Source organism: Macaca fascicularis, chromosome 7, assembly GCF_037993035.2.
Source record: "Macaca fascicularis isolate 582-1 chromosome 7, T2T-MFA8v1.1".
Taxonomy (NCBI): domain Eukaryota; kingdom Metazoa; phylum Chordata; class Mammalia; order Primates; family Cercopithecidae; genus Macaca; species Macaca fascicularis.
This window is the reverse complement of record NC_088381.1, coordinates 164,481,720-164,500,885: the sequence shown is the minus strand read 5'-3', so window position 1 is coordinate 164,500,885 and position 19,166 is coordinate 164,481,720. Positions and strand designations below refer to the sequence as shown.

General features: G+C 43.4%; 1 protein-coding gene and 1 pseudogene across 3 annotated transcripts in view; one reads left to right on the top strand and one right to left on the bottom strand.

Moving 5' to 3' along the window:
- Positions 1 to 19,166, bottom strand: part of AK7 (adenylate kinase 7) — a 99,201-nt gene that overhangs the window by 53,453 nt on the left and 26,582 nt on the right. For all 3 annotated transcript variants that reach the window (XM_005562168.5, XM_045396941.3, XM_065549340.2), the window contains exon 5: positions 16,089 to 16,199. In XM_005562168.5, the coding sequence (XP_005562225.1) occupies positions 16,089 to 16,199 (111 nt within the window). The remainder of the gene's footprint in view (positions 1 to 16,088; positions 16,200 to 19,166) is intronic.
- LOC102123845 (phosphatidylethanolamine-binding protein 1 pseudogene) lies at positions 650 to 14,215 on the top strand (annotated as a pseudogene).

The following is a 19,166-nucleotide window of genomic DNA, read 5'->3' as shown; positions in this document are numbered from 1 at the left end:
CCATGAGGATCTTTAATGATCTAGCACATGAAACCAAGAAGCTGGTGATGGGTCTTAACACAAGGATGGGAATTCACATGGATTGTCCATTTCACCCTGGACGAGCAGTTTAGGCACTGTAAGAACGGGCCTCAATATTTCTTTATTTTTAATTTTTAATATTTGTGGCTATATACTAAGTATATATATTTATGGGGGTGTATGAGATGTTTCAATACAGGCATGCAATGTGAAATAAGCACATCATGGAGAATGGGGTATCCATCCCTTCAAGCATTTATCCATTGAGTTACAAACACTCCAATTACACTTTTTAGGTTATTTAAAAACCTACAGTTCAGTTATTACTGACTATAGTCACCCTGTTGTGCTATCAAATAGTAGGTCTTATTCATTCTTTCTAACTTTTTTTGTACTCATTCACTATCCCTCCCTCCCCCCATCCCCTAGTACCCTTCTCAGCCTCTACTGTCTGCCTCCATATTTAACCAGATAAGCTCAAAATACCATCTTTATTATTGATATGAGCTCTACTGGCGGCCATGCCTTAGGTGATCTATGATGATGAGCTTCCTAACCCTGAATCTGGAATAAAATTAACTTTTCCAACCAGTCCCAGGCAACACTGGACAACGAGGGACTTCTCCACATGACGGCCTGCTGCTATAAGTCTCAGGGCATGAGGAAGGTGAAATGCACAGAGTCCCAGAGAGAAGGGAAGGAAGAGGGGCCAAGCTCACATGGCCAGGCCCTCCCCAAACCCACCAATGAGAAAACTCACTTGAGCTTCTTCAGGCAAACAGGGGATGGTGCAAGAAGATAGGAGATTTTGTTTGTTTGTTTGTTTTGAGACAGAGTTTCACTTGTTGCCCAGGCTGGAGTGCAGTGGCATAATCTAGGCTCACTGCAACCTTGGCCTCCTGGGTTCAACTGATTCTCCTGCCTCAGCCTCCCAAGTAGCTGGGATTACAGGTGAGAACCACCATGCCCAGGTAATTTTTGTACTTTTAATAGAGACGGGGCTTCACCATGTTGGCCAGGCTGGTCTTGAACTCCTGACCTCAAGTGATCCACCTGCGTCGGCCTCCCAAAGTGCTGGGATTACAGGCGTGAGCCACCATGCCCAGCCTACAGGAGTTTTTAGGAAGAATGTTACTCAGGCTCTTGTGGGAAGATAGTAATCCCACCTCACAAATATTAGGCCTGAGAAGGGGGACATAACCACAAACACGATAAAGATTTTAAAAATTATAAGAGGGACTTATGGAAAACTTTCTGCCAACTAATTTGAAAATTTAGCCTAAAGGGCTCATTTCTTGCCCCCAAACTCCTGCTAACTGCCTTCCCACAGTCCCGGACACTTTTTCAACCAAAGTCTACCAAACAGTCAAAGGATAAGCCCAGAGGCAGAGCAAGATGGCGGGATGGAAGTCTCCCCCGCAAGGACAATAACTATCTACACAGAGAAAAGCTTCATAAGAACCAAAAATCAGGTGAGCCCTCATAGTACCTATTTTAACTTCATATTGCTGAAAGAGCACTGAAGAACCAGAAAAAACAGTTTGGAATTGCCAAAGCCACCCACCCCCGCCAGCAGGAGAGCATCTCTGGGCGCTGCAGGAGGGAGAACACAGCATTGAGAGGCATTGAACTCAGCACTGTCCTGTTAGAGCAAAAAGGAAAACCAGACCAAACGCAGCTGACACCAGCCCAGCCCACGGAAGGAGCATTTAAACCAGTCCGAGTCAGAGAGGACTCTCCGGCATCAGTGGTCAGAACTTAAGTGCCTCCAAACCTCGCCACCGAGGGCTATAGCGCTCTGTGTCTCCAAGCAAACTTGAAAGACAGTCCAGGCCCTAAGGACTGCAACTCTAGGTGAGTTCCAGTGCTGAGCGAGGCCCAATGACAGTGGACTGGGGAGGGCACACAACATACCGAGACACCAGCTGGGGCAGCCAAGGGAGAGCTGGCACCACCTCTCCTCTAACGCCAGGCTGCACAGCTCACGGCTCCAAAGAGACCCCTTCCCTCCACTTGAGGAAGAGAGAGGGAAGAGTGGGGGGAACTTTGTCTCGCATCTAGGACACCAGCTCAGTTACAGCAGGAAGGGGCACCTGTGAGTAGGGAGGCCCTCATTCTAGGCCCTAGCTCCCAGATGACATTTCTAGACACAACCTGGGCCACAAGGGAACCTGCTGCCCTGAAGGAAAGGACCTAGTCTCGGCAGCATTCATCACCTGCTAACTGGAGAGCCCTTGGGCCCTGAATAACCAGCAATGATACCCAGGTACTATGTCGAGGGCCTTGGATGAGACTTACTGGCTTCAGGTGACATTCAGCACATTCCCAGCTGTGGTGACTACGGGGCAAAACTCCTTCTGCTTGAGAAAAGCAGAGGGAACATAAAGGGGACTTTGTCTTGCACCTTAGGTGCCAGCATGGCGAAAGTTGGGTAGAGCACCAAGCAAGCTCTCGGGGTCCCTGCCATGACCTGACTCTTGAATGGCATTTCTGGACCTGCCCTGGGCCAGAGGGGAGCCCATTTTCCTGAAGGGTGAGTCCCATCTGAAGGGTGAGTCCCAGGCCAGGCAGCAGTCAAGACCAGCTGACTTAAGACACCTTGGACCCTAAGGGAACATCAGCACTAGTCTGTCAGTACTCCTTGTGGCCTGGGGTGGCTACTGGGTGAGGCTCCTCTGTCTTTGGAAAGAAGAAGGAAGACTGGGAAGGACTATGTCTTGTGATTTGAGTGCTAGCTCAGCCACAATACAACAGAACACCAGGTAGACTTAGTTTATCACTAAGGTTTATCACTCTAGTCTCTGACTCCCAGATGGCACTTCTTGACCCACCTGGGGCCTGGGGGACCTTGCCACCCTGAAGGGAAGGACACAGGCCTGGCTGGTTATGTGACCTGCTGATTGTGGAGCCCCAGAGCCCTGAGTGAACAAAAGCAGTAACCAGGGAGTGGTTACAGCAGGCCTTGGGCAAGATCCAGTGCTGTGCTGGCTTCAGGTCTGACCCAGCACAGTCATAGTGGTGGTGCCTACAGGGGTGCTTGTGTCACTCCACCCCCAGCTTTAGGTGGCTTAGAACAGAGAGAGAGAGAGAGAGAGAGTCTGTATATTTAGGAGAATGTAAGGGAAGAGAACAAGAGTCTGCCTGGTAATCCAGAGAATTCTTCCAGATTTAGTCTAAGACTATCAAAGTACTACCTCTATGAGTCTGCAGGAACTGTAGCATCACTGGGCTTGGGGTGCCCCCTAAAGCAGATACAACATAGATCATAACACCCAAGTCCTTTCAAATATCTGGAATGCCTTCCCAAGAGGGACAGGTACAAACAAGCCCAGATAGTAAAGACAACAATAAATACCCAACTCTTCAATGCCCAGACACTGAAGTATATCAGCTAGCATCAACACAACCCAGGAAAGCATGACCTCACCAAATGAACTAAATAAGGCACCAGGGATCAATCGTGGCAAAAGAGAGATATGTGACCTTTCAGACAGAGAATTCAAAATTAGCTGTATTGAGGAAAGTCAAAGAAAATCAAGAAAACACAGAGAAGGAATTCAGAATTCCATCAGATGAATTTAACAAAGAGATTGAAATAATTTTTAAAAAATCAAGCAGAAACTCTGGAACTGAAAAATGCAATTGCCATACTGACGAATGAATCAGAGTCCTTTAATAGCAAAATTGATCAAAGAAGAAAGAGTGAGCTTGAAAACCCCCTATTAAAAAATATAGTCAGAGGAAAAAACCAGAGTGCTGCTTCTCCTCCAAAGGATCGCAGCTCCTCACCAGCAACGGAACAAAGCTGGATGGAGAATGACTTTGATGAGCTGACAGAAGTAGGCTTCAGAAGGTCGGTAATAACAAACTTCTCCAAGCTAAAGGGGGATGTTCGAATCCATTGCAAAGAAGCTAAAAACCTTGAAAAAAGATTAGACGAATGGCACCTAGAATAAACGGTGTAGAAAAAACCTTAAATGACCTGAAGGAGCTAAAAACCATGGCATGAGAACTACGTGATGCATGCACAAGCTTTAGTAGACAATTCGATCAACTGGAAGAAAGGGTATCAGTGATTGAAGGTCAAATTAATGAAATGAAGCGAGAAGAGAAGTTTAGAGAAAAAAGAGTAAAAAGAAATGAACAAAGCCTTCATGAGATATTGGACTATGTGAAAAGACCAAATCTACATTTGACTAGTGTACCTGAAAGTGACGGGCAGAATGGAACCAAACTGGAAAACACCTTTCAGGATATTATCCAGGAGAACTTCCCCAACCTAGCAAGGCAGGACAACATTCAAATTCAGGAAATACAGAGAACACCGCAAAGATACTCCTTGAGAAGAGCAACTCCAAGGTACATAATTGTCAAATTCACCAAGGTTGAAATGAAGGAAAAAATGTTAAGGGCAGCCAGAGATAAAGGTCAAGTTACCCACAAAGGGAAGCCCATCAGACTAACAGCGGACCTCTCGGCAGAAACTCTACAAGCCAGAAGAGAGTGGGGGCCAATATTCAACATTCTTAAAGAAAATAATTTTCAACCCAGAATTTCATATCCAGCCAAACTAAGCTTCATAAGTGAAGGATAAATAAAATCCTTTACAGACAAGCAAATGCTGAGAGATTTTATCACCACCAGGCCTTCCTTACAAGAGCACTAAATGAGGAAGCACTAAATGAGGAAAGCACTAAACGAGGAAAGGAACAACCAGTATCAGCCACTGCAAAAGCATGCCAAATTGTAAAGACCATGGATGCTAGGAAGAAACCGCATGAACTAACAGGCAAAATAACCAGCTAACATCATAATGACAGGATCAAATTCACATATAACAATATTAACCTTAAATGTAAATGGGCTAAATGCCCCCAGTTAAAAGACATAGACTGGCAAATTGGATAAAGAGTCAAGACCCATCAGTGTGCTGTATTCAGGAGACCCATCTCACATGCAGAGACACACATAGGCTCAAAATAAAGGGATGGAGGAAGATCTACCAAGCAAATGGAAAGCAAAAAAAAAGCAGGGGTTGCAATCCTGGTGAGAGAGGGAATGCCCTCTCTCACCACTCCTATTCAATGTAGTGTTGGAAGTTCTGGCCAGGGCAATTAGGCAAGAGAGAGAAATAAAGGGTATTCAATTAGCAAAAGAGGAGGTCAAATTGTCCTGATAAAACAGACTTTAAACCAACAAACATCAAGAGACAAAGAAGGCCATTACATAATGGTAAAGGGATTAATTCAACAAAAAGAGCTAACTGTCCTAAATATATATGCACCCAATGCAGGAGCACCTAGATTCATAAAGCAAGTCCTTAGAGACCTACAAAGAGGCTTAGACTCCCACACAATAATAATGGGAGACTTTAACACCCCACTGTCAATATTAGACAGATCAATGAGACAGAAGGTTAACAAGGATATCCAGGACTTGAACTCAGCTCTGCACCAAGCAGACCTAACAGACATCTACAGAACTCTCTACCCCAAATCAACAGAATACACATTCTTCCCAGCACAACATCGCACTTATTCCAAAATTGACCACATAGTTGGAAGTAAAGCACTCCTCAGCAAATGTAAAAGAACAGAAATCATAACAAACTGTCTCTCAGACCACAGTGCAATCAAATTAGAATGCAGGATTAAGAAACTCACTCAAAACTGCTCAACTACATGGAAACTGAACAACCTGCTCCTGAATGACTACTGGGTAAATAACGAAATGAAAGCATAAATAAAGACGTTCTTTGAAACCAATGAGAACAAAGACACAACCTACTAGAATCTCTGGGACACATTTAAAGCAGTGTATTAGTATATTAGATGGAAATTTATAGCACTAAATGCTCACAAGAGAAAGCAGGAAAGATCTAAAATCGACACCCTAACATCACAGTTAAAAGAACTAGAGAACTAGAGAAGCAAGAGCAAACAAATTTAAAAGCTAGAAGAAGGCAAGAAATAACTAAGATTAGAGCAGAACTGAAGGAGATAGAGAAACAAAAAATCCTTCAGAGCTGGTTTTTTGACAAGATAAACAAAACAGACCACTAGCAAGACTAATAAAGAAGAAAAGAGAGAAGAATCAAATAGATGCAATAAAAATGACAAAGGGGATATCACCACAGATCCTACAGAAATACAAACTACCATCAGAGAATACTATAAACACTTCTATACAAATAAACTGGAAAATCTAGAAGAAATGGATAAATTCCTGGACACATACACCCCCCCAAGACTAAACCAGGAAGACATTGAATCCCTGAATAGACCAATAACAGGCTCTGAAATTGAAGCAATAATTAATAGCCTACCAACCAAAAAAAGTCCAGGACCACATGGATTCACAGCCGAATTCTACCAGAGGTACAAAGAGGAGCTGGAACCATTCCTTCTGAAACTATTTCAAACAATAGAAAAAGAGGGAATCCTCCCTAACTCATTTTATGAGGCCAGCATCATCCTGATAACAAAGCTTGGCAGAGACACAACAAAAAAAGAGAATTTTAGACCAATATTCCTGACGAACATCAATGCGAAAATCCTCGATAAAATACTGGCAAACTGAATCCAGCAGTACATCAAAAAGCTTATCCACCAAGATCAAGTTGGCTTCATCCCTGGGATGCAAGACTGGGGTTCAACATATGCAAATCAATAAATGTAATCCATCACATAAGCAGAACCAAAGACAAAAACCACATGATTATCTCAATAGATGCAGAAAAGGCCTTCAACAAAATTCAACAGCCCTTCATGCTAAAAACTCTCAATAAACTAGGTATTGATGGGATGTATCTCAAAATAATAAGAGCTATTTATGACAAACCCACTGCCAATATCATACTGAATGGGCAAAAACTGAAAGTATTCCCTTTGAAAACTGGCACAAGACAGGGATGCCCTCTCTCACCACTCCTATTCAACGTAGTGTTGGAAGTTCTGGCCACGGCAATCAGGCAAGAGAAAGAAATAAAGGGTATTCAATTAGGAAAAGAGGAAGTCAAATTGTCCCTGTTTGCAAATGACATGATTGTATATTTAGAAAACCCCATTGTCTTAGCCCAAAATCTCCTTAAGCTGATAAGCAACTTCAGCAAAGTCTCAGGATACAAAATCAATGTGCAAAAATCACAAGCATTCCTATACACCAATAACAGACAAAGAGAGAGCCAAATCATGAGTGAACTCCCATTCACACTTGATTCAAAGAGAATAAAATACCTAGGAATGCAACTTACAAGGGATGTGAAGGACCTCTTCAAGGAGAACTACAAACCACTGCTCAATGAAATAAAAGAGGACACAAACAAATGCAAGAACATTCCATGCTCATGGACAGGAAGAATCAATATCATGAAAATGGCCATACTGCCCAAGGTAATTTATAGATTCAATGCTATCCCCATCAAGCTACCAATAACTTTCTTCACAGAATTGGAAAAAACTACTTTAAAGTTCATATGGAACCAAAAAAGAGCCTGCATTGCCAAGACAATCCTAAGCAAAAAGAACAAAGCTGGAGGCATCAGGCTACCTGACTTCAAACTGTACAACAAGGCTGCAGTAACCAAAACAGCACGGTACTGGTACCAAAACACATATAGACCAATGGAACAGAACAGAGGCCTCAGAAATAACACCACACATCCACAACCATCTGATCTTTGACAAACCTGACAAAAACAAGAAACGGGGAAAAGATTCCCTATTTAATAAATGGTGCTGGGAAAACTGGCTAGCCATATGTGGAAAGCTGAAACTGGATCCTTTCCTTACACCTTATACAAAAATTAATTCAAGATGGATTAAAGACTTAAATGTTAGACCTAAAACCATAAAAACCCCAGAAGAAAACCTAGGCAGTACCATCCAGGACATAGGCATGGGCAAGGCCTTCATGACTAAAACACCAAAAGCAATGGCAATAAAAGCCAAAATAGACAAATGGGATCTAATTAAACTAAAGAGCTTCTGCATAGCAAAAGAAACTGCCATCAGAGTGAACAGGCAACCTATGGAATGGGAGAAAATTTTTACAATCTACCCATCTGACAAAGTGCTAATACCCAGAATCTACAAAGAATTTAAACAAATTTACAAGAAAAAAAAACCCCATCAAAAAGTGAGCAACCCCATCAAAAAGTGAGCAAACAGCCGGGCGCGGTGGCTCAAGCCTGTAATCCCAGCACTTTGGGAGGCCGAGATGGGCGGATCACGAGGTCAGGAGATCGAGACCATCCTGGCTAACACGGTGAAACCCCATCTCTACTAAGAAATACAAAAAATAGCTGGGTGAGGTGGCAGCGCCTGTAGTCCCAGCTACTCGGGAGGCTGAGGCCGGAGAATGGCGTGAACCCGGGAGGCGGAGCTTGCAGTGAGCTGAGATCCGGCCACTGCACTCCAGCCTGGGCTACAGAGCGAGACTCCATCTCAAAAAAAAAAAAAAAAAAAAAAAAAAGTGAGCAAACAACCCCATCAAAAAGTGAGCAAAAGATATGAACAGACACTTTACAAAAGAAGATATTTATCCAGCCAACAGACACATGAAAAAATGCTTATCATCACTGGTCATCAGAGAAACACAAATCAAAATCACAATGAGATACCATCTCATGCCAGTTAGAATGGTATCATTAAAAAGTCAGGAAACAACAGGTGCTGGAGAGGATGTGGAGAAATAGGGATGCTTTTACACTGTTGGTGGGAGTGTGAATGAGTTCAATCATTGTGGAAGACGGTGTGGTGATTCCTCAAGGATCTAGAAGTAGAAATACCATTTGACCCAGTGATCCCATTACTGGGTATATACCCAAAGGATTATAAATCATGCTACTATAAGGACACATGCACACGTATGTTTATTGCAGCACTATTCACAATAGCAAAGACTTGGAACCAACCCAAATGTCCATCAATGATAGACTGAATTAAGAAAATGTGGCACATATACACCATGGAATACTATGCAGCCATTAAAAAGGATGAGTTTATGTCCTTTGTAGGTACATGGATGAAGGTGCAAACCACCATTCTAAGCAAACTGTCGCAAGGACAGAAAACCAAACACCACATGTTCTCACTCACAGGTGGGAATTGAACAATGAGATCACTTGGACACAGGGTGGGGAACATCACACATTGGGGCCTGTCATGGGGTGGGGGGATGGGAGAAGGATAGCATTAGGAGAAATACCTAATGTAAATGACGAATTAATGAGTGCAGCAAACTACCATGGCACATGTATACCTATGTAACAAACCTGCACGTTGTGCACAGGTACCCTAGAACTTAAAGTATGTGTGTGTGTGTATATATATATATATAAAGTAAACAGGTTTTCAAAGCTCTCTACATGCAAACTTATACAATTATCCCTTTAATTTTTTTTTTTTTTTTTTTTTTTTTGAGACGGAGTCTTGCTGTGTCACCCAGGCTGGAGTGCAATGGCCAGATCTCGGCTCACTGCAAGCTCCGCCTCCCGGGTTCACGCCATTCTCCTGCCTCAGCCTCCCGAGTAGCTGGGACTACAGGCACCCGCCACCTCGCCCGGCTAGTTTTTTTTTTTTTTTGTATTTTTTATTAGAGACGGGGTTTCACCGTGTTAGCCAGGATGGTCTCGATCTCCTGACCTCGTGATCCGCCCGTCTCGGCCTCCCAAAGTGCTGGGATTACAGGCTTGAGCCACCGCGCCCGGCCTATCCCTTTAATTTTTATCTTCATATATATATACATGATCTACTTGTTTCTGAGTATAAATAAAACTATATATTCTTGACAAAATATATATATATGTATATAGTCAGAGGAGACAAAAGAAAGAAAAACGATGAAACATGCCTATAGGATCTAGAAAATAGCCTCAAAAGGGCACCTCTAAGAGTTATTGGCCTTAAAGAGGAAGTCAAGTAAGAGATAGGTATAGACAGTTTATTCAATGGGATAATAGCAGAGAACTTCTCAAACCTAGAGAAAAATATCAACATCCAAGTACAAGAAGGTTATAGAACACTAAGCAGATTTGACTCAAACAACATGATATGGCTTGGGTCTGTGTTCCTGCCCAAATCTCATGTCAAATTGTAATCCCCAATGTTGGAAGAGGGGCCTTGTGGGAGGTGATTGGCTCATGGGGCCAGATTTACCCCTTGCTGTTCTTGTAATAGTGAGTGAGTTCTCATGAGATCTGGTTGTTTATAAAAGTATGTAGCAGCTGCCCCTTCACTCTCTCTTCCTCCTTCTCAGGCCATGTAAGATGTGTCTGCTTCCCCTCTGTCTTCTGCCATGATTGTGAGTTTCCTGAGGCCTCCCCAAACATGCTTCCTGTACAGCCTGTGGAACTGTGCTGTGAGTCAATTTTTTTTTTTTTTTTGAGATGGAGTTTCGCTCTTGTTGCCCAGGCTGGAGTGCAATGGCATGATCTCAGCTCACTGCAATCTCTGTATCCCGGGTTCAAGTGATTGTCCTAACTCAGCCTCCTGAGTAGCTGGGATTACAGGCATGCACTACCACGCCCAGCTAATTCTGTATTTTTAGTAGAGATGGGGTTTCTTCATGTTGGCCAAGCTGGTCTTCAACTCCCAACCTCAGGTGATCTGCCCACCTCCACCTCCCAAAGTGCTGGGATTAGAGGCATGAGCCACCACACCCAGCCTAAACCTCTTTTCTTTATAACTTACCCAGTCTCAGTTAGTTCTTTATAGCAGTACAAGAATGGACTAATACAGAAGACAACCTATAGGCATATAATAATCAAACTCACAAAGGTAAAGGATTAAAAAAGGATCCAAAAAGCAGCAAAAGAAAAGAAACAAATAACATACAATGGAGCTCTAATACACCTAGCAGCAGACTTTTCAGTGGAAAACCTTACATGCCAGGAGAGAGTGGCATGACATATTGAAAAGTACTGAAGGAAAAAAACTTTCACTTAGAGTAGTATATCTGGTGAAAATCTCCTTCAAGCATGGAGGAGAAATACTTCCCCAGACAAACAAAAGCTGAAGGATTTCATCAATAGCAGACCTGTCCTACAAGAAACACTAAAAGGAGTACTTCGGTCAGAAAGAAAAAGACATTAATGAACAATAAATAATCACCTGAAGGTATAAAACTCACTGGTAATAGGAAGCACACAGAAAACACAAAATATTACAACACTTTACCGGTGGTGTGTAAACTGCCTCATTCTAAGTAGGAAGACTGAACAATGAACCAATCAAAAATAATAACTACAACAACTTTTTATGACACAGTACAATAAGATATAAATACAAACATCAAAAAGTTAAAAAATGGGGGGACAGAAGTAAGGCACAGAGTTTTTAATTAGTTTTCTTTTTGCTTGTTTCTTTACACCAATAGCCTTCAGTTGTTATCGGATTAAAATAATGCGTTATAAGATAGTATTTGCAAGCCTCGTTGTAACCTCAAAAAAAAAAAAAAAAAAAAAAAAAAACTTACAATGGATGCACAAAAAATAAAAAGCAAGAAACTAGGCCAGTGCAGTGGCTCACGCCTGTAATCCTAGCACTTTGGGAGGCCAAGGAGGGTGGATCACGAGGTCAGGAGATCAAGACCATCCTGGCTAACACGGTGAAACCCTGTCTCTACTAAATATACAAAAAATTAGCCAGGCGTGGTGGTGGGTGCCTGCAGTCCCAGCTACTCAGGAGACTGAGGCAGGAGAATGGTATGAACCCAGGAGGTAGAGCTTGCAGTGAGCAGAGATTGTACCACTGCACTCCAGCCTGAGTGACAGAGTGAGACTCTGTCTCAAAAAAAAAAAAAAAAAAAAGCAAGAAACTAATTAAATCATATCACCAGAGAAAATCACCATCCCTAGAGCAAGATAGGAAGGAAAGAAAGAAGAGGAAGATAAGACAATAAAACAACTAGAAAACATATAACAAAATGGCAGGAGTAAGTCCTTATCAATAATAACATTGAATGTAAGTGGACTAAATTCCCTAATCAAAAGACATAGACTGGCTGAATTGATGAAAAAAACAAGACGCATTGATCTGTTGCCTACAATAAAGACACTTTACTTGTAAAGACACACATAGACTGAAAATAAACGGATGGAAAAAGATATTCCATGCCAATGGAAACCAAAAAAGAGCAGGAGTTGCTATACTTATATCAGACAAAACAGTTTTCAAGACAAACTATGGCCAGGCATGGTGGCTCATGCCTGTAATCCCAGCACTTTGGGAGGCCGAGGCCAGTGGATCACCTGAGGTTAGGAGTTCAAGACCAGCCTGGCCAACATGGTGAAACTCTGTCTCTACTAAAAATACAAAAATTAGCCAGGCAGCAGGCACCTGTAATCCCAGTTACTCAGGAGGCTGAGGCAGGAGAGTCATTTGAACCGGGTAGGCAGAGGTTGCAGTGAGCAGAGGTCACACCACTGCACTCCAGCCTGGGCGACAGAGTGAGACTGTGTTTAAAAAAAAAAAAAAAATTCAATGCAACTCATTAAAAGAGGAACGCAATTTTGGTATCAGGCAATTCAGGACTATTTTTGCAACTTGTATAATTATTAGAGTCTCCTCTTTGCCTCAAAATACTGAATAGAAGTCCACCTTTTGTGTATATAATCTTGTAAATGAATGTGCTGACTGAGGATGTGATAGCAGTAGATAAACACTTGACAACCAGCCTCTGGGGTGCATAGACTGTGTCTGCTTTATTGAAGGCCGTGAGGACAGCTCCTCATCACAGTGCCTGGTCCGTAACCGGATCTAACTGGACATTTGTTAATGAATGTGTTAAATGACGATTTCCAAGGGTCTATCTCCCAGATGAAGACATTAGCATCACTGATCAAAAAGGATCATTGGGATGACCAAATTGCCTGAATCAATCTTATTAATGGTGTAGAAAAGAGTGATTAAGAAAGTTGGGGATAAAAAGGATAGATTTTGACAATGAAAATTTGATTTTATTATTTAAATGACAAGTGTAAGGTTTTGTAATAAAAAAGATATTAAGTTGATCATACTTCTCATTTTAGACTGTTATTCACTTAAATCAGCTTTATATGTGTGAGAATACATTTTCAACCTGTAAATTAAACATAAATGATCAAGAAATCATGGATTCTAATAAAATAATAGTTATGGAATTTAGAACTGGAATAAATTTAAATCCAATCTAGCCCCTTTACTTATTGTACGCTCAAAAGTGTAATAACTAGGTTAAGGTCATATGGTTATAGAAATAAAAAGGGCTAGAATCCCTAATTTCCTGTTGTTTCTTTAAATGTTTTATGCTCACAGTGTTTTATTGGTAAAGTGCTTTTTATAGTAGGACAGAAGTTCCTATTGTAATATTCTCTGAGACCACTAGGTGTCATCTTAGAACTATTATTAGAGTTCACTTAGCGCTGGTCTTCCACTAATGGGAACAATGTAATGGCACTTTCAGAGAGTTTGGGGTTTTCTCCAAGTTAAATGAGGATGATAGTACCTACTTCACAGAATTTTGGGAATCGTATATGAGACTCTTGAAGATGACATGAGATACCATGAGTAAAACACTGAGAACTCATGAGCTACCATGAGTAAAAACACAGACGACATGAGATACAATGGGTAAGACACTGAGAACACTGAAGAACGCCCTCCGTAATTTTTCAGCTGGCGGTGACTCCCGTGTCGCCGCTGCCGGGGGTGGACCTCAGCCAGCGGTCCGGGCCCTGGAGCCTTCAGCAAGTGGATGAGCAGCCGCAGCACCCGCTGCATGTCACCTGCACGGGGTGGCGGTGGACGAGCGGGGCACAGTGCTGACCCCACCCAGGTGAAGAACAGACCCACCAGCATTTCGTGGGTTGTTCTTGATTCAGGGAAACTCTACACCTGGGTCTTGACAGCCCGGATGCTCCCAGCAGGAAAGACCCCCAATACAGGGAATGGCATCATTTCCTGGTGGTCCACCTGAAAGGCAGTGACATCAGCAGCGGCACAGTCCTCTCCAGATTATGTGGGCTTGGGGCCTCCAGGGGGCACAGGCCGCTGAAGTGTGACGAACCCACCCTCAGCAACCGATCCGGAGACCACCGTGGCAAATTCAAGGTGTCGTCCCTCCGTAAAGAGTACGCGCTCGGGACGGCACGTGTTACCAGGCCGAGTGGGACGACTATGTGCTCAAACTGTACCAGCAGCTGTCTGGGAAGTAGGGGGTGGTAGCTCGGGGACCTGAACCGTCCCAGAGGCCCCCAGCTGTGTTCTCCAGGTCAGTGGTGCATGGTCAATAGCTTTCTCCTCTTCCTGCTCCCCTTTGGACAGACAAGACGCGAGCACTGAGGTGGTGGCTCAGGGCGACTTTTCCCGCTGCCTGGCCTTTATCATTCTAGTCACTCACTCTGGTTTATGTTTTGATCAAATTTGAACTTCGTTTTGGGGGATATTTTGGTGTATGATGGGGTCATCAAATTGTTAATATGAAAATAGCAACCCAGAATTTAAAGAAAAAATTAGGCAGAAATAGACCAGGTCTACAGTAATAGAGTAAAGCATCAAAGAATCTTTAAGGGAGGTTAAAAACAAAACAAAACAAAAAGCATTGGTCGCCTCTGCCTTTGTGATCCTGAGACCAGAACTGTACACAGTGTGTTTTTATGGCACCGTCGCTAGACAACCAGAGGCTGGCACTGAGGTTCAGCCCCAACACGGGCCTCTCAGATGCCTTGATAGGCGTCAGTATCACTCTGGTTCCTTTAGAGAGCGATCCGGAAAGAGGAGTGGGGAGAGTGGCTTTGCAGTTGTTGGGGCATGGCCCTCTAGATGGGCAGCAGTGCTAGCTGACAGCTTATCAGGAATCCCTACATCTGTGTCTGTTAAATTGATTGTTCTTCATGGAGGTAAGAAAAGCTGGTCTGGAGCTGCTGAGTGTTGTGTTAATTCTGCTGTTTGCTTATAGTTGAATAAAAATAAAAACCCTGATTGAAAAATCATCATCATCATAATTTTTCAGCTGTCACTACTTATTCATTGTCAGACCTTACCCATCATCTATTCTGAAGAAAGGCAAGAGAAATAAAATAATTTTATAATGGACGTGTCAAAATGATGAATTTTGCTGCAATAGAAGGGACCAGGCACAGTGGCTCACTCCTGTAATCCCAACACTTTGGGAGGCCAAGGCGGGCAGATCACCAGTTCAGGAGATCTGGACCATCCTGGCTAACATGGTGAAAACCCACCTCTACTAAAAATACAAACAATTAGCCTAGTGTGGTGGCACGCGCCTGTAGTCCCAGCTACTCAGGAGGCTGAGGCAGGAGAATGATTTGAACCTGGGAGGCTGAGGTTGCAGTGAGCCGAGATCGCACCACTGCACCCCAGCCTGGGCAACAGAGTGAGACTCCATCTCAAAAAAAAAGCTACAGGAACGTCTTAATGACCCGTGAGTGACCAAGGATGTCTCAAGATAAATTCTATTGAATGATGGGGTTTTGGATTCCAAAGAAAAAGGCAAACCCCACAGGCTTTGGTGGCTGATGGCTCTCAGTCTGAATCTCAGCACCATACCAGGAAATGCGCTGAAGACAACAATGTGCATAGAGAATAGCCTTGTTAGAAAGAGTAGATGAGTCAAGGCTGAGATGTGCTCAGGACAGTGCTCAGTAAATCCTAGTTATGTGACCTTGGACAAATTATTTAACCTCTGGAGGCTCCCATCTCCTTATTCATAAGAGGAGGTTAATAGGCACTTTTCAGAGTTCAGAAACAAATGAGATCGATTCTGGGAACAGGGAAAACGTGGCTCCCCGGTTCCCCATTCCAACTCTGAGTTATTTGCCTCTTTTGGGCCAAACAGCTTTTCAGACACACAGACCCCTTTGTAGTAGAGGGCTCAAGCTCGGCTGAGTGTTGATACTGGGCTTTCAACCCAGTGTGCTGGACCAGAACCTGGGCCAGGACCCCTAAGGACAGTGTGTCCTGGGATGAGCCTAAAGCTCAGACATCTGCGGGTGTAAGTCCCGGGAAACTAAACAGAGATGTTTAAAGACTTCAGATGATGTCCATGTTCCACTATGCCAGACTTACCTTTCTTCCAAATTTGAGAACCATTTTTTCAGCATTTATGTGGTCCAGAAAATTAGGATGAGACTTTCTTCTTCGATAATCTTCTTCAGTGAATGGAACCTCAGAATCCTCCTATTATAAGAAAGAAAGAAAAGGTACAGACTTGGTGAATTAGAGATACGTATGACTTCTAAGACTAAAGATATGTTCCTTTAAGCTCAAATAAAGTTTTAAACTACAGTTTATTTTTTTATTTTTGAGACAGGGTCCCGCTGTGTTGCCCAGGCTAGTCTTGAACTCTCGGGCTCAAGCAATCTTCCTTCCTCGGCATTCCAAAGTGCTGGGATTATAGGCATAAGCCACCGAGTCTGGTCATACTGCTTATTTTATTTTATTTTTATTTTTATTTTTATTTTATTTGAGATGGAGTCTTGCTTTGTTGCCCAGGCTGGAGTGCAGTGGCTCACTGCAACCTCCACCTCCCAGGTTCAAGTGATTCTCCTGCCTCAGCCTCCCAAGTAGCTGAGATTACAGGTGCCTGCCACCACACCTGGCTAATTTTTGTTTTTTTGAGACAGAGTCTCGCTCTGTCACCCAGGCTGGAGTGCAGTGGCACGATCTTGGCTCACTGCAAGCTCTGCCTTCTGGGTTCACGCCATTCTCCTGCCTCAGCTTCCCAAGTAGCTGGGACTACAGGCGTCCGCCACCACGCCCGGCTAATTTTTTGTATTTTTAGTAGAGACAGGGTTTCACAGTGTTAGCCAGGATGGTCTCAATCTCCTGCCCTTGTGATCCGCCCGCCTCGTCCTCCCAAAGTGCTGGCATTACAGGTGTGAGCCACCACACCCAACCATACCACTTATTTGAATAGTGATTTACTCTTCTTAAAAATGCTTTAGGAGGCCAGGCGTGGTGACTCACGCCTGTAATCCCAGCACTTTGGGAGGCCAAGGCGGGTGGATCACCTGACATCTGGAGTTTGAGATCAGCCTGGCTAACATGATGAAACACTGTCTCTACTAAAAATACAAAAATTAGCCAGGTGTGGTGGCAGGGGCCTGTAATCCCAGCTACTTAGGAGGCTGAGGCAGGAGAATTGCTTGAACCCAGGACGCGGAAGTTGTAGTGAGCCGAAATCGCGCCACTGCACTCCAGCCTGGGGGACAAGAGCAAGACTTCATCTCAAAAAAAAAAAAAAAAAAAAAAAAGAAAGAAAGAAAGAAAAGAAAAAGAAAAAAAAAACGCTTTAGGAGACAAATTTTATAATTTAAATTCAATCTAAACAAAATTAAAAACTAAAAGTCTTTCACAAAGATGGTATCAGGTTGCCACTAAGATTCCATAAAGGTATTAATATTAAATATATATTTTTTTGTTAGAGACAGGGCCTTGCTCTCTTGCCCAGGTTGGAGTACAGTGGCCTGATCATAGCTTACTGCAGCCTTGAAATCCTGGGTTCAAGTGATCCTCCTGCCTTAGCCTCCTGAGTAGCTGGGACTATATAGGCACGCACCACCATGCCCAGCTGATTTATTTTGAGTTTTGTAGAAACGGAGTCTCCGATTGTTACCCAGGCTGGTCTCCACCTCCTGGCTTTAAGCAATCCTCCCGCCTTGGCCTCGCAAAATGGTGGGATTACAGGCATGAGCTACCTCGCCCCAGCCTGTAGTTTTTTTTTTTTTTTTTTTTTTTTAACCTAAATTGTTTTTTCTTTTTTCTCTTTGCCAAACTGGCCCTCCCCAAAATAAATAACATGTTAAAAAGAACATTGCATGTGCAGGTCGCTGGCTCAGGCTTTAAAAACTGGTTTCACTGGCTAAGATTAAGTACACCCTGGGAATGAGGCATGAAAAATATTTCTTGACAGTTCACTGACCTGTACCTCATATTCAGTCTCTCCCCCATCCTGTGCAGTCCCATAGAGGGATGCAACCAAAATAACTACATTAAAACCTACTGGAATCAGAAGAAAAAATTGAGAGCCATGCAACAGTGTGATTTGGTAAAAATCCTTCCAAATTCGGAGATCCTTGTTGGAGCAGGGTTTCAGGGTTTTAAAAATATAGTGTTCGATATGGAACCTTTCAATCACAACACATTGGTCTAAGTTAAATAACCCATCCAAAGTTTTGAGCCCAGAGCTTACAAGGAAACAGCTGAAGAGGCAGGAGAAACACACAATGAAAACCCTACTGAGGCTAGGTGAGGTAGCTCATGCCTGTAATCCCAGCACTTTGGGAGGCTGAGGTGGGTGGATCACTTGAGGCCAGGAGTTCAACCTGGCCTCAAGAGCCTGGACAACATGGTGAAACCCCGTCTCTACTAAAAATACATAAATTAGCTGGGCATGGTGGTGGGTGCCTGTAATCCCAGCACTTTGGGAGGCTGAGGTGGGTGGATCACTTGAGGCCAGGAGTTCAAGACCAGCCTGGACAACATGGTGTAACCCCATCTCTACTAAAAATACATAAATTAGCTGGGCATGGTGGCGGGTGCCTGTAATCCCAGCTACTCGGGAGAATGAGGCAGGAGAATCACTTGAACCTGGGAGGCCGAGGCTGCAGTGAGCTGAGATTGTGCAACTGCACTCCAGCCTGGGTGACACAGCAAAAATCCTTTCCAAAACAAAACAAAACAAAACAAAAAAATACCCTACAGAGGTAGGAGTACGATTGCTCCTGAGAAAATGACTGGAGCCAAGCTGGGAAGTGGTAGGGGATGTGGTAGGTGATAGCCATTTATCAGGGTTTCTGAACCATGCTGAGGAGTTTCAATTCATTCCAATAGCAACAGAAGGCTATGGAAGGGTTTTAAGCCTTTTTTTTAGACAAGATCTCACTCTGTTGTCCAGGGTGGGGCGCTGTGGCACAATCGCAGCTCACTGCAGCCTCAACCTCCTGGGAACAGCTGAGCCCACCTAGACTCCTGAGTGGCTGGGACTACAGACGCTTGCCACCATGCCAGGCTAATCAAAAACATTTTTTTTTGTAGAGGTGGGCTCTCATTGTGATGCCTAGACTGGTCTCAAACTCCTGGTCTCAAGCAATCCTCCTGCCTTGGTCTCCCAAAGTGCTGGAATTACAGGCTTGAGCCACGAAG